General features: G+C 33.3%; 2 protein-coding genes across 2 annotated transcripts; one reads left to right on the plus strand and one right to left on the minus strand.

Moving 5' to 3' along the window:
- Positions 1-551: 551 nt before the first annotated feature.
- LOC125867963 (axial regulator YABBY 4) lies at positions 552-2,791 on the minus strand. The gene is made up of 7 exons (XM_049548553.1): positions 2,692-2,791; positions 2,450-2,581; positions 2,117-2,261; positions 1,780-1,828; positions 1,584-1,659; positions 1,240-1,305; positions 552-614 (listed from the first exon to the last, which is right to left on the minus strand). Exons 1-7 carry the CDS (start codon positions 2,773-2,775, stop codon positions 558-560), a joined length of 609 nt encoding a protein of 202 aa, XP_049404510.1. The 5' UTR covers positions 2,776-2,791; the 3' UTR covers positions 552-557.
- Positions 2,792-6,047: 3,256 nt separating this feature from the next.
- LOC125867953 (pantothenate kinase 1) lies at positions 6,048-16,648 on the plus strand. The gene is made up of 10 exons (XM_049548543.1): positions 6,048-6,417; positions 7,878-8,087; positions 9,133-9,179; positions 10,174-10,290; positions 10,993-11,112; positions 12,524-12,618; positions 12,710-12,803; positions 14,421-14,552; positions 15,623-15,735; positions 16,192-16,648. The coding sequence occupies exons 1-10, from the start codon at positions 6,330-6,332 to the stop codon at positions 16,454-16,456; spliced, it is 1,281 nt and encodes a 426-aa protein (XP_049404500.1). The 5' UTR covers positions 6,048-6,329; the 3' UTR covers positions 16,457-16,648.
- The last annotated feature ends 53 nt before the right edge of the window (positions 16,649-16,701 follow it).

Below are 16,701 nucleotides of genomic sequence, written 5' to 3' on the forward strand. Positions count from 1 at the left end.
GAGGCATAATATATTAAGATTTACCGGGGTCGAGGCACGTGCTTACTTTTTGCACGTTTATAATTGTGACATGACTGATCATTAATCGCAAATGTATATATTATTATACGCAAAAGAGAATTAATTAGATATGCCTCTAATTTATTTGGTTTTGCTTGTATATATTTGGACATTTTTAATTATTTAGGAATATATTTAAATACTTTTCAATTGTTTATGGGTATACTTTAAAGTGTTGCATTTAAGCTAATCTAAACAATTAAAAAGATTCATCACATAGCATTTGATTAATTCACACACCATATATATATAATGCATCAAATACATAAATTATTATTATATCTTATATTATATATATGTGACTACTTTCAAACTTCCAAAAGTTGCAAACAGAAACTTCAATAACCATATAAATTGACAATAGCATCTTTAACACAAATAGAAATTGAAACCAACAGTACTACTACTAGCTAGACAATACATAATTCAATTTTTTGATTTCGGAATGATTGAGATCACTTCACTCATGAGACGAAATCGTACTCGAAACATTTCTTTCAAGGAATTAAACCATTGCTATCTCTTGGGACCATAGAATTTCTTGCAGCAGAAACCTATATATAAAAGGTTTAATTTTAATAGATATGAATGAATAAATTGATACCAATTAAGGGAAATATTATTAATACTTTGATATGTATGGTGGTTGGGGCAGCTATTCAATCCAATCAAAATCATTGTCATAAATACCATTATGTTTATCAAGAAATGATCTTTTTAGCATAGAACATGTCGTAATTTCGTAATTATATACGTTGACAGTGTAAAGATTAACTATTATTTGTTAAATAACATGATATAATATAAGATCTCAACCGAATAAATGAGTGCATGTTATGTTTTTTGGTGCTAATAATCACTACTACTAGAAAACGGATATGTATGTAGCTAAACAATAAATATTTCATGCTAATATCATTAAGCGACATGTTATAATAATAAAAAATTGACTACAAGCTTTTTAACGATAGATTAACTAAGAGTTATCGAAAAATTTCGTAGCTGATTTCATATGTTCAAAAGTTCGAATTTCTATTAGCTATTTTGTTTTGTTTTAACTTTAGGATTAGCTTATTATATGAATGTACTTTTGTTGGTCCATTTATGGATTATCACATAGGTTTCTTCAATCATTATGCAAAAATTTTAATTGCCAATTTCATTTAGCTAGGGATGTACCTTTGCCATTTTCCTGTCTCCAACACTACAGCCTCCTCTATGTTGACTTGGTGGAAAGTGGGCCCACTGAAATCAAAATCAATTAATTATTTAAAAATTAGATTTCCATCTAGGTTAATGAAAATAAGATCTTGGGTGGAAATTATTCACTCAGTTTTAAAACAATTGGTGTTTTTATTTTTTTCATTTTATGGTGTTTCATATAATCAACGACATATTAATGACGTTCTTCCAATTTTACCCTGATTTAACTTAAGAAGATTTTATATAACAAAAAAACGATTAAACAACTATATCTTTTTCAAGATATTTATTAAGGGTAAATTAATAAAAATATATCTTACATTTTTTGCTGCGGTACTGAAAGCTTGCTTGTGAGTCATGTTGGGATATAGAGTCTTCAGCCTCTTGATCTCTTCTCTGTTAAAAAAAAATAAAGTATTGGCAAATAATTTTAATATAAAATAATATAATTATTAGTCTATAATATTTACGAGTTTAAAATAATTAATTAGGATAATTATTAAACTGAAAATGTACTTGATAAAGCAATTATAAGCCGATGGAGCTCTTTGTCTCTTCTCTGGAGCTGAAAAAAAATGTAGTATGATAATTAGATATATATATATATATATGTCGTTATAATTATTAGGAGTAACATACGTAATAAATGAATAATTAAGAAAATATTATCCCTAGCAAGGAAGACCAAGTGGGATCAAAGAAATTAAACTAGCAGGTTGACCTGACTACTAAATAGATACAAATTCTGACATCACCATAGAGAACTTTGATTCTTATTCGCTCTTTGTTGGCGGAACAACATACCACAAAATTTAAAAAATTTGGAAGGATGGAAAGAAGAATGAAACTTTACGTTTATTAACGACTTGATTAAGAGGAAGAACATTATTCTCCAATTGATCTTCTTCATCTGATGAGGTCATAATTTGGCTTTCTGAGTTTGCATTCTTCTTATTAGCATCATCAATTTCCTCCTTGTCAACTGGCGGCTTTGGCTGCTAAAATCGAAGCAAAAAAGACGAATTTAACTTATATACACTGATAGTATATATATATTTTAATTTTAACATGTTGTAATAGGTAATCTATCTTATTTTTCTTTCAGATGAGACAATCGTATATAGTAATCTTTTAAGTGACTTAATAATATAAAAATTATTTACACTGTCAGTGTATAGAAGTTTACCTGATGAGTTTGGTTGAAGGAAGCAAAGAGATGAAGAGAAGGTTTAACCAAGTTGAGAGAGAGGAGAGTAGTGCAATGCCCACATCTCACTGTTACTATTTTGTTGCACAAGCTGCTGCATGGCACACTAACCTGTATATATATTTTTTAAATTAAAATATGTAGAGATGATATTAAGAAGTAATTTCATGAGTTTAGTAGTAACTAAAATTAATAAATAAAGAAACAAAGTTGAATTTTACAAGTAATATTGTAGTACAATATCCACATTGCACATAGCAAATTGTGTCTTGGAGTTCAAACAAATGGTTGTTCAATGTTGACATCTTTTCTTCTCAATCTCTTGCTTGGTTTTTACTATATTTTATAAGGTGGAGTGAGAGAGGAATCTAGAATGGAATTGAGTTATTTATATATAGAGAAACCAGTAATATGTTGGAAATTAATTTACTTGAGACGAGGGCCTATAGGAAACAATCAACGTACACACACCTGCTAAGATACAAAGAATATTACTTGTAGTATGTCACACGTACCTTTAGTTTAATGTCACTAGAATAAAAAATATTTTTACTAAGATTTGATTTTAGGCCACAAATTTTATTGATACGTTTTTACAGTGGGGTATATATATACTTATAACCAACATAAAAACATTATCATTCATGTATATGACTTAATTTTTTTTACTGCAAGTATTGAAGAGAGAGTTGTTATTAATCTGAAAACAACATTTCAATATATATATAGAGCTGTGTGTTTGACTATGTTTTTCCCCTTCTCATGTATCCACAACACACATTGATTGTTGATTTAAATGATTCAAATTAGTAAGTTTTAGTAATTTTTTCAGGTTTCCCATGGGGCTGATGGGCTGGCTAGACTGGGCTCATGCTTGTTTTGTTTAAACAGTAACTTTCATCTCATTTAAAAGGCCCTTTCCAATCTCTTTCACATATATCAAAGTATAGGAAATGAGGTATATGATGAGGATTTGTCTTTCTTGAAACAAAGCAAAGTATACTATAATTGACTACAAGAAAAAATGCAAGTCTCTATCTAGTTAATTTCTATGTATTAATGTTAGCGTAGCACATGTTATCACAAAGAAATGAATTTTGAGTTTAACTTAACCCCAAAAACTAGTTATTGTTCAAATAATATATTTAAAGAGATCGTCACTCATATCTTAAAAGCCCGATGTATGGGACTCTATCTTCAGTACCCCCCCCCCCNCCCCCCCCCCCTCCCCCTTCCCTTTATCACACGCTCAGGGTTATATGGAGGCTCCATATCGAAAATTAAATTAAATTGGAATGAGTCCTGGTTTGATACCATGCATGTAAGAAAATAGATCCCGAACGTCTTAACTTAATCCCAAAAGTTAATTCAAGAAGTGAGGATTGTTCAAATCATAATAAAGAGATGATTCATCTCTTAAACGGCTGATGTGACACTCTTTACAATTATGGTAAGAGTTTAAGATCTATAAATTTTAGCAATATATTACTCCGTTCGTTTCAATTTGTTTGTCTCACTTGTCTTTTTGATTCATTTTTTTAATAACTTTTTAATATCAACTTTCCACCTGACATGTTTAAGACTACAAATATAAAGACATTTTAGTATATTCTACATATCTTTAATTTTAGACTATAAGATGCAAATATATTTACTTTTTCAAACTATATTTCAAATCAAAATCAGATAAACAAATAAAAATAAATAGGAGAGATTAGTATAAGACGAATGATTACGAACTCATCGTCTAATAAATGTTTTTTGGTAAAATTTTATTTTTCTTTAATTAAATCTTTTGTGAATTTGATTCTTTTTCATATGTTTAACACGTGAACTTTTTTAATAATGTGTGACGGCTACTATAATGTCATAGTGATTTTGTCAAATCATTGCATGTTAAGTAATTAAAGAACTTTTTTATTTATTTAATTTCACATTCAACACTTACAATAATGTAGTTTAGTTAACCAATCAAAGTTCTAGCCAAAGGAATATTAATAATGTTATTGTTGCTGCGTTGCTCGGAAAATAGGATATTCCTACAATTAAATGGAAAAGATCGACTTATTTATAGATTACAACAAAGGGGCCTCAACCAATAAGAAGGTTTCTTTAGAGCCCTACAGTACGAAACCCAATGTGCCATAATATGTCAAATTAAAATCGTTGGTGGCACTAGTTAATATTTTTGCACGGCTCAAGTTCGTGCGATCTTGTATGTGCACATCCTTCTGATATTTTTGTCTCCCTTTTATCTTTTCTTCTACATTATCGTAAGAAAGATCTCTGATCCTATCCTATCAAGAACGCCATTCTAAATTCAACCTTTCGAGATTTATACCTCTAATAATTCTCAACACTGCATATTCAATCTATCCATATACCACGTATTTAAATTTAAAAATTCCATGACTATTATTAATTAGAACCATGGCCCTCAAGCTTCAAATTTGGTAAAACTTCATGGTCCTCACTCTCCTCACTAGTGACACATACCCCTCAAAGTTTGGTGAATTTTGATGAACTTCTTCACGACACTGCTAAAATATCTGCTTAAGCTATAAATAAATTAGATTATTTAGATGTCCTAAACAAAAAAACAAAACAAAACAAAACAAGAAACTTCATTTTGATACGTTTTCTGTAAAAGAATAGTTTGATATTATCCATTCTATTTATGTAATAAAGTGAGATAAGGCACTACGTCTCCCCTTTTTAAATGTTTTTACATAATTTGATGTATGTTTGATTGTTTGGTACGATAGAGAATGTTTTCTAAGAAAATAAAGAGTTTTTATTTTATTTTATTTTATTTTATATGTTTGATATATATATAGAAAATATTATTTATATATAAATTAGATAAATATTATGGGAGATAAGAGTTGAGTGATGGGGTGTGAGGATGAAGGTATGGGACGGGAGAAAGAAATGAGGTGTATTGGAAGGTGGAGAGGACACTTATGATATGCCACTTGTAAACTTTATTTTTCTTAATCTTATATGATTTGCAATCGTTGAGTAGTTTGAGTTCAATGAAATTTGAGATACGCTTGTATTTGTTCATGATTAAATTTAACTGAATTTTCACAAATTATTTTTCAATTATTCTTTGATTCTTTGTTTTGTGAAAAAACATTTCATGCAATTGTTGATTGATCATAAATACTATGTATATCACATCTATATAATTAATTTAATATACACGTACAACACACACGGATTAATATATAACGGAGCAAATAAAATTCGGCCGTCTTGTCTGACCGTCTGGGGCAATGTAATGCGCCATTAACTACCAAAAATTAGCTTAAGCCCACTACCAATCCATTATTATTACAGCACCAATAATAGTTTGCCTATTCCTTCGGAATAACTCAGTTGGTTTAGAGAGTGATTATTCACACAGATAATTTAGGATTGATCCCTCTTTAATGTCTTTTGAGTCGAGCCCTGTCGCATAAGGCTTGCCTAGTGCGGTTTACATCTCCATGTGGATTGGCTATTACACAGTGAGGATTTACTCAGTGAGCACCTCACCCGAAGGGTAGAGACTATGGCAAAGGTTATAGTGACGGCGGGTTATCTGGATTCCAAAAAAATATAAAAATAGCAAGCCTATCTTAATTAATTGTAAATTTGTATTTGGTCAAATCCAAAGAGAAAAATTACATGTTTTTTTTTGTTCAAATGAATTAGGTGGCCTGCAAACCCCATGACTAATGAAGTATAGCAGCTCTTTTTTGAACAAAATGCTATATATTCTTCGCCGATCGTGAATTTTTTTTTCGAATCAGAATTGTATTTTCCACTTAACTGAGTGTTCTTTGAAGAAGAAGAAGCGGCAGAAGGATCGGATATGGAGGTTAAAGGAATTGATGGGAAATTAGAAAAGAGTGATTCCACTTCTGCTGATGAAATTTCACATTTGTCTATTGACATTGGAGGTAATTTTTTGTTCAAATCGTACATTTCTGTTTTTTTTTGTGGGTGTGTGAGATCTTGAGATTCTAATTTGTTAAAGTGAAACGTGCATTTTACTTTTTATGTGATTTTGGTTGGGAATTTGGAAAGTTGATTGTTTTTCTGTTTCTTATTAGTTCGATAGGGTTTAAGAAAAAAGAAGAAGAAGAAAAGTTTTTTTTTTTGTATTGAGACTCATCATTCAGTTATGTTAACTAAGGAACTAAGAAAGAGAAATTCAGAAACTTCTGGAATTGCTATGTGCTTGATGGTTTATGCTGGACTTCATGTTTCAATATGTGTTGCTCGGACTCTTCAAAAATGTTATTGGGTTGGTATTGGATGGAGTAGTGCATTTTTGGAGGATCCGACATGGGTTTGGCAACATTTTTGGAGAGTCTGAGCAATATAGGTTTCAATGAGGAATATAGGTTTCAATGAGGGTTAAAGGGGGATGAATGAGATGGCAGAGTAATTGATTCATAAAAATGAAAATGTGGAAAAAACGAAATTCATATACAGCCGTATTGCACTAGTTCACTAGTTCTACTTAATTAAGTGATGATCCAACATCTTATTTTCATTTCGCAATCCTATGTAGTGATATACCATTGAATCATGTTTTTTCTCTGAGCTCGAAAGTTCATTTTAATCTTAACTAAGAGGGAGGCTTGAGCAAAGAGGCGGATATTTGAATGGCAAAATGGACATATCCAATAGGAAGTTGTAAATGTGGTTGGACAAGTGTGAAAGGGGACTGGACTAAAACCATTTATATGAGATTGTCGACAATCAGAACGTATCAATCTTGAAGAAATGATTCCCTAGTTTGGAACAACAATTGTTGGAATTGACTGATCAAAATTAACAAAAAGACTCTTGTTGGAATTGGTAGTTGTTCAAGGTCTAATCTAGCTAAAACCACTCTTTGAAAACAAAGAAATATCATCAACTGAGAGTGATAAAGAAATATCATCAACTGAGAGTGATAAAGAAATATCATCAACTGAGAGTGATCTCCAGAAGTCGACCAGTTTCTTCTGTGCTAGGTAACTTAAGCATTTTTGTAGATTATCAACTTTTAGATAGATGGTTTATGAACTCAAGGTACATCTGAATGCGTCTTAGTGAAAATTCTTAGTTTTCTTTGCAACAGAACTTCGGTCTTAGTTTACAATTGTCATTTCCTACTCTACTTTGGAATTCGGAAGTCCTTGCGTTCCATAAAAGGGATATAGAATCTCACTAATTTTTTCATAAGTAGAACAGAAATTAACTATTTTACAATATGTTGATAAGCATCTCCAATGTACACAGTCAGATATTGAAGAAGCTTTATGCAACTTGGCTGGCTTTAAAAATCTTCCTACTAACTACCTATTAAAGAATATTTTGAGGACCAAAATAGGGAAAATGCTAAATGAAAGGACCTTTTCTTTTGCAGGCTCCCTCATCAAGATTGTATACTTTTCAACCAACAGTAAGTGCAGCACAAATGATGAGGCACCAACGTTATCAAAAGAAAGACAGGAAGTTCCCAATGGAGACCTTAACCATCACATTCTTAGTGGCAGGCTTTATTTCGTTAAATTCGAGACTAGCAAGATTGAGGACTGCATAAAGTTTTTGTCTTCCAAGAAACTTCAACAATGCGGTAGGTATTCTTTGTGGTGCTTACACCTTAGATGTAATTGTTTTTCCTATGGTGACTTAATTGGTTACGAACTGGCAGCCAGGTAATCATTATAGGGAGCTTGATTATGAACATGAACTTAATATATTTTGATAAGTGAAGAAGAATTTATTGTTTCTCCTTTGATTATACGTAAATCTAATTCATCGGAGCTGTCAGCATCGTTAGGAATATGTACATGTGTGGCTGAGCTTGATCCTGATTGTCACTATTTCCTTTTTTATTTAGTTCACCCAGATTTTGTAATGCAGCTCATAATTCACAGTATACACATCAACCAAATTTTCAATTTTAGCCACCAAGTATTAAATTTTGTATCTTATGTCTACTCCTTTGTGTTTCTTTTCTGTCCCGTTGTCCATCTTTACAAAGTGAAGAAATAGAGGCGCAGGGCAAGGATTCTTTTCCTAGCATAGCTCTTCTCCGGTGTAGTAGAGTGAAGAGGATGACAACAAAGATGGCCTCTCAATGGTCAAGAAGCTCGAATAGAGAGCACATGAAATAAACTCTTGCTCGTAAGTAGCACTGAGAGAATTCAGGAGTTGGAGGAGATTGGAAAGAAAAAGAAAACAGATCAGCTGGATCTACACTTAAGCAGTTGCTTTAATACTAACATGGACTTTAAGATGTTAATTTACTTATATATTTTATTAGTGATAGTGGAAGAACAATATTAAATAATCTCTAAGTTAACGTGGCACAGAAAACATTTCTACAAACTTTAAACTGTGGATGATTGAAAGAATTTGAATTCTTGCAAGTAAAGTGTACAGAACAGAATCCTTAGCGTATTTAAAGTGTACAAACAGTCTAGTACGGACAGAAATATCATTTATATGTAGTTTCAGTTAAGCTTTTAGGTACTTTGGTCACCGTAGGAATCATATGCTCAGTTTAAGAGGAAATCTTCACTTTAAAGTTTATACCCACAGTTTGTTATGCTTCTTTTGAATAAGTTGTATTATGTCATGACCTCCCTAAATCTTACATATTACAATGGTTACAGGTGCTCAATGTCATCATTCTCATGCTGTTGACAAGATCAAGATTAAGGTAAAGGAGTTATTTCAAAGATGTTGGTTCTGTTTCCCACCTCTTTTCTTTTTATTTGCTCCATTAGGTGATTATAGGAGAGTTTTCCTCAAGTCCTTAGTTTTTTGAGGAATTTTTATACCCTAAAACTTCATTAGAAAGAAAAAATATTTGTATCCATTGTGGGATGAAACAAGCTTCCAGAAGTCCAGCAGATCAATTATGGTTTGCTGGAGAAGCTACTCAATGATAAGTACTGAGGAAGCTACACACTGCAGTCTTCTTATTGTTAGAATGTCCTTTCAAAGTTTAATACTTCTTGAAAATTAAGTTTTTATATAGTGGAAATAAATAGTGTATGCATTTCTCCTTCTAGAATAAATAAATGAATAACCAAATAAATGAATAACCAAATAAATAAATAAGTGACCTTTCTTATAATTTAAACTTTAAGATAAGGTGGTTTAGGTCAATCAATATGGTATTAGAGTAAGTAGAGTTCTTCAATTTGAGTCTCACACCGATAAACAAAATAATGTGCAATGCTTGGCTAACCCAAAAGAAAAAGGAAGAGGCCACATGGGGAGTGGTAATGACCTGAAATAAATAAATAAAAATGTACTCTGTAGTTAAAACTTTTAATCGGAATGTCCACAATTCAATGAAGTGTAATTAAACTAATGTGTCAGAGTTAATAGTGTATGCATTAGTGTCTGATTGGTAAAATGTTCTAAATACACTAGACATAGTATTCATAAAAGAATTCAAGCTTAGAGCTAAAACATTGCACAGAAACCCTTGCATGTAGTACAATTTTCTGAAAAGACATTAATCAGGTCTTGTAGATGTCCCTCTGCCAATGGCTGGACTATATCTTTTTGGGGGTCAAAGCACCCATGGTCACCGAAGAGCTGTAGTAGAATTTTTCGTCATAATATTTGTAACTAATTTATATGGTGAAATGCTAAAGTTATAAGACCCATGGAACCTTTTGATGAGTTTTATGCTTGAACAGGCAACAGGTGGAGGAGCTTTCAAGTTTGCCGATCTATTCAAAGAAAAACTTGGCCTAACTCTGGACAAGGTAGAGGAAATGGAGTCTGTTGTTACTGGAGCAAATTTTCTGCTTAAGGTGGGTTTTCTTTTATAGCAGAAAGCAGTATTTGGTTTGTACTATTTTCTTCAGATATTGAAGTCCAGGCACATGAAATCCTTTTTAAAAATAATTTATATTTCTTTTGTCCGCCAATCTTCACCTTGGTTTACTTAATCTATTAAGTACCTGGAAGGTATTTGTGGTCCCAGGAATACATATGCGTTTTTCTCTATATTAGCTTCTTGCTTGGGGAAATGATATATGTGTGTATTGCCTAATTTACTGGGTTTATTGTTTTATTAATTTATCATGATTCTGTACTGCTTGCTTGATGGAATGCTGCGCCCTCAAGACTGGTAAAAGATTGATAAAGGCACATTTCTCATGGAAGTAGTGGTTTCTCTTTTCTCTCCTCCATCCAGTGTTTAGCTGAATTGAGTACGAGTAGCATATGGAATACCTTTCCCTTTCTTGGTATGGTACATTTCGATAATTTCTGGTATATGAAGTACTCTTTTTAAGGCCAGAAAATCTGTTAATTTATTGAGTCTTTTCCACGAGACCAAGAAGTCTCCAGAATTTAAGCCTAACTAGTGAGGCTAAGACCACAGTGGCAACAGAAAACCTTCTCAACTGCATAAATTTCCTGCTCTTTTCTAATTTTTAGTACAAAATATTGTTATTTTTTTTAAAAAAAAGAGGTTTGTTTGACCCATTCCTCTCTTTTTCTCTGAGCAGGCTGTCAACCATGAAGTTTATACATATATTGGAGGTCAAAAGGAGTATGTGCAGATAGATCAGAATGATTTGTATCCCTACCTCCTTGTCAACATTGGGTCTGGGGTTAGCATGATAAAGGTAAGCTTCACAGCTAGATTCCTCCAATTCAATGTAAACAATAATTCACACTGATCTTCAATGGTTAGGACCTGCAAGGAGTTCACCAAAGCTCTCCTTATCCTGTTTCACGCATGATTTAGATGACATTCCATATGCTTCATACTGTTCCACTGTTTTCCAACATGCAGTTTTCATCTCTCTGTTTTCAACATGTGGGTGCATTTCTTATTGCTTATATTATCTCGTGCAGGAAAAGTAGTTGATCTTCTGCATAGTAGTTAGCAGACAATCTATAAATTAAAAAAGTTAATACCTACAACCACTATGTTATTTTCTTAGTTAATTTGGTCCCTTGAAGTAAAGAATTTACCTTGGGTTTTCTCATATGTGAAGATCCCCATTCTTAAATGTTATTTTCCAACTAACTTTGATGTCAGCAAGATAACGTTGGTATACTACTGCATTTAGTAAGCATGTGTAAATGATCTTGACCAAGAACTTGACTAGATTCACTACAATCTGCATTGGGTTGCTAATGAATTTCAGAAGTACTGACAGTTTAGGTTTACATAGTCATCTCAGGCTGGTGGGCTTTGATGGGTTGCTAGATGCAGAGTGATATAGAAGAACTAGAACAGTAATATAAGACCCTGAAGTAAGAAGACCTTTTGACTTCATAGCATTTTCTAAAGGATTAATGCACACTTGTGACTTGAGTTGCTGGAAACTTTTGTTGACTGAAGCCACGAGTTAGGAGGCTTTTATGAGCCATAACTGCTTGTATATATTTCCGTTCTAGAATGAAAAGAATTCAATCATAATTTTATCAAGAGCAGGGTGATATCTGCAATCAATTATGAATTTTATGTATTTTCAGTGGCAGAGCTACCTTAGGCCGGTTGATCAGAAAATTTTACTACTTATAAATAAAATGTAAGAATAAACTATACATAATATAACTTGACGGTACTGTATAAAGTAGACTTCTTAGTCTGATGGGTTAAGCACGTTACTAGCTTAATTAGGCCAGGGTTTCGAGCCTCAGCTGGACATGTATGTTTTACATTTTCTTAGCCTTATCTATTAAAATAAAAAAATGATGTTGAAATAAATGATCCCCAACTCCACAACCATAATAATCAACTATACCAAAAATTCCTTATTGTGGATGGAAAAAAATTCTTTTTCATGTCTTAATGAGGAAAATATTTCCTTTGAATTATATTTCTGATGATGTTTTCATTAATACATTTTAAGAACTAAAAACTCGATCAAAACTGTTCTAGATATAGGTCTTTGATTTGTTCATTTCGCTTCTTTAAATGCTGACACTGCTCACAAATAATTCTGCATATGCCACTGCATATTTTGGCACTTCATAGCCGACTCACTCTTTATTATATGAATATTTTATGTTTATGCCTTTTAGGTAGATGGAGATGGGAAATTTCAGAGAGTTAGTGGAACTAGCGTCGGTGGTGGCACTTTCTTGGGACTAGGGAAACTTTTGACCAAATGCCAAAGGTTATTTTCATTTCAATTATAAGTAGTGATTTTCAATCTAGTCAATTGTTTTCTTTTTCTGCAGAATTTTCTTATGTGTTCGTTATTACAGTTTTGATGAGTTACTGGAATTGAGCCATCAGGGAAACAACAGAGTGATAGACATGCTCGTTGGAGATATTTATGGGGGATTGGACTATTCAAAGGTATAAACTTTGTTGTGTAATTTATTTTTCTTTATGCTCTTTTACACCTTTTCTGTCTTTCATTTGGATCTGTTGCAGTTTAAACTATCGACAGGTCCAATATGTCACATCTTGGATATAGAAAAGTCTAATTGAGTAATGGAAAAAATAGAAAATGGAAATGGTCTCCAAAGTCCAAACTTTAGTCCAAGTTGAGCAATTTCTTTCCCAACTCCCAATTTGTGTCCATCACATCCTCAATCCACTATGTTTTGACTGTAAAGGTTCTCTTATCAAGATAGGTGAAAGTAAATTCATTTTTGATCACAAGCAAAAAAGGGATGACACTAGTAGAGTGAACTTTGCTTGTGCCTTCTCATCGCTTTGAAGTGTGAAGAATAAAGAAATGATAAGTTGAGTCAACCACCCTCTTAAGCCTCTTTTTCTCTTCATTCTGCATCTCCCTTTTGTTCATGTTCCTTTAATCTACTTTCTGTTTTGCTCCAGATGTGCTCTGCCAACGTTAGACCTTTATACAGGAGAATTTTAAGGCTAGCTTGTTACAGTTTTCAAGTTCATGTCTTGTGTCATTGTGTGTATACCTTTTCTCAAATTGATAAATTGCACACCCCCCTGAGTGGATTTTTTGTCTTATATTTTCTTGCTCTTATTGGGCCTCTTGTGTACAGAAATTCTCATTTCATCCCCAAAAGTATGGATGGAGTCACAATCTTGTTCCCAATTGTCTAAATGGTCTAAATGTTCTTAATAATTTCCTTGTCGACACTAGGCACTAGAAAGAAATGATTCCAGTCATGATGTGCGCTTTGGAAAGGTGCTGCAAACAATGCCAGACGCAAATTGACACTAATTCTCTTGTATTGCTTGCAGTGTTATCAAAGGCACGCTTTAAGCGCGCTTAAGCCTTGAAGCGAGGCTCAAAACGTGTTGAGCGCTTTGCCTCGCTTTATGTGCGCTTCAGTGTCGTCATCAAGGTTCTAAGACAAACTTTTCCTTGCCAATGAGCCTCTTATGAAGAATTGACACTAAACAATTGAAATTTCACTTTATAATAAAAAAAATTCAATTTCATTGGTCATATATTTGTCATTCCTGTTTATAATTATTAGTCTTGGAATAAACATATATAGTTGTATTTTTTTCTCCCTTTGCGCCTTTTTTCATTAAAGCCCATGCTTTATTTGCGCTTTGCGCTTAAAGCCCCCCGGACCTTAGAGCTTTTTTGCGCTTTCGCCTTTGATTACACTAATTGCTTGAAATATACACCGCCCCTTCAGTTGGTGAGAATTTGGAGAAAAGTCATTAAAATTAGGGAAAAGGGTCTAAAATGCTCCTCTACTATACAAAATGTCTTAATTTTATCCTCCATTATAATTTGAGGCTATCCGTACCTTTTTCATTTGCAAATCCTTTCAGTTTTCAGTTGTTATAGATGAACTCATTAACTCCACTAAACAGTTCCTTATTTGACCACTGTTTCTGCTGTTGGATGTTGGCCAAGTAATTGAAATCTATCATAAGAGGAGTTGATGTATTTTGCAAATCGAGTTCCCATATTTTCAGTTTTTCTAAATGCGCTATTCACATACCAAAAGCTTATTTAGTGATACATGACAGATTGGCCTTGCATCAACAGCCATAGCGTCTAGCTTCGGCAAGGCAATCTCAGAAAACAAAGAGCTCGAAGACTACAAACCAGAAGACATTGCCCGGTCCCTCTTAAGGATGATCTCAAATAACATCGGACAGGTAATTATGCGGGTCATGATGTTTCTCTCAGCAGTATCTGTAGCCTTTCCTGACTGAGAATATTTCATTTCTCTCCATATTAAGAATAATACTGTTCCGATTAGATTTGTTTTGCATACTACTCTCCTCTCACAAGGATACAAAGAAGGATTGAAAGAAAACTCAGGTGAAGAGCAGATAAATAATCCACCCATTACTTATTGGATACCTCGTATTGCTCATTTTCACTTCATGCTGACAGTAACTGTGTATATTCTTGGACTTTGATTGTAACATGTCATAGTGTTGTTAAAATGACATCAAATATTGGAAGATACTACAACCTAATACGACCTCTGCATTAGTCTGTAGTCTTTTCATCTCTAGAAACTCTCCGGTGGTGTTATACACATGCATCTCTGCTACTTTGGTTCCTCAATGAAGTTATATTTCCTATTTTGATTTTATGATGCTCTTTTCTGCCATGAAACATTTCATTATAGTGGTCTTCATTAACAACAACAACAACAACAACATACCCAGTGGAATCCCACTAGGTGGGGTCTGGGGAGGGTAGAGTGTACGCAGACCTTACCACTACCTCGTGGAGGTAGAGAGGCTGTTTCCGGAAGACCCTCAGCTCAAGTACATCAAATCCAAGTAAAAGACAAAAAATATATAAAACATAACATCCAATAAGAAAATAGTGTAAAATCACCAAAGGAGACAATAACATCAAGAAAATAATGCGAGAAGTGAACACAGTNATTTTATGATGCTCTTTTCTGCCATGAAACATTTCATTATAGTGGTCTTCATTAAACAAATTGATTTTTGTACAAGTGTCACCAAGTTGGTCTAAGGTTTAGTATGTTAGATATTCTGTTCCGAAGTGATGCTTTGACTGAACAAGAATGGCAAACATGAACACCTGAATAAGTTGCGAAGTATGACTTTGCAACCAGCGCTCATGAAATGGAAGAAATATAGGGCCTCTCCTTCTTTTGCTATAATTTATTTGTTAAATTTGTAAAGAAGTCATTTTCTTATTGTTGCTGACTTATTTCTTAAATTGGGTTTTGCTTTTCTAGATTGCATACTTAAATGCTCTTCGTTTTGGGCTCAAGCGCATCTTTTTGGGAGGATTCTTCATTCGTGACCATGCTTATACAATGGACACAATCTCCGTTGCAGTTGATTTCTGGTAATTGCTATATCCACCTATAGTCAGATAATTGGTATCTTCCTTACTACCAAGTTACTTACCCAAGAAAATAAAGCTCCCATAATTTTCATTTGAATTATAAGCCTTGGTTAGTAGAGTTACCTGGTACCCATGCTAGTGGGACGTAGCAGGTATCCAGTGAAACAATCGAGGTGTGCACAAGCTTGCCTGGACACCATCCTGACAAAAAAAGATCTTTTGAATAACATTAGTTTCTTAGTGATGAATTGGTGTGAACTTCATAGGATATATTGATCGATTGGCATACTCTTTTAACATAAGGGATAAATAGTTCTCGCTAGCTATGTTACCATTCTAAAAATAAAATAGTGCTCACTAGCTCTCACTGAAACGTGGTTTGGCATTTTATCACTTTTGACTCCTGCTAGGTAATCTCTCCTGAATTCACAAGTTAACAGAATGCACTATGTGCAGGTCGAAGGGTGAGGCCAAAGCAATGTTCTTGCGGCATGAGGGGTTTCTTGGTGCCCTAGGAGCTTTCATGAACTACAAAGATGAAAGTACAGATTCCATGCCCCCTCAGTTAGTTGAGCAACAACCCGCCAAGAGAAGTTCAAGTTGCATAGTCGATAGGATTCATAACTCTACGCGTGTGCACGAAAATGAAAATGGTGCCACAGACTGTAGATTGCGAGTTAGTAGCTCATTTAAAATTTACGATGAGGTCAAAAGGTGTTAGACCTATAAAACAACTAGTATATGTACAAAAATGAAAGAGGATGTCAAAAGAAGCTGTTGTTTCTATTCCTAGTTAAGTGAAATGTCTAAGCAACAAAATTTCAGATTTATATGTATATGTATTTGTCCTGCAATAGATTTGTAAACCTTGACATGTGATGAAATGAAAAATGTTATTTACACTAGTTCAGCACCTTTTGTTTCCTATCTTTTCTACTTGAATCATAAACATTCTTCATGAATCAT

The sequence above is a fragment of the Solanum stenotomum genome, chromosome 6 (genome assembly GCF_019186545.1).
Source record: "Solanum stenotomum isolate F172 chromosome 6, ASM1918654v1, whole genome shotgun sequence".
Taxonomy (NCBI): Eukaryota; Viridiplantae; Streptophyta; class Magnoliopsida; order Solanales; family Solanaceae; genus Solanum; species Solanum stenotomum.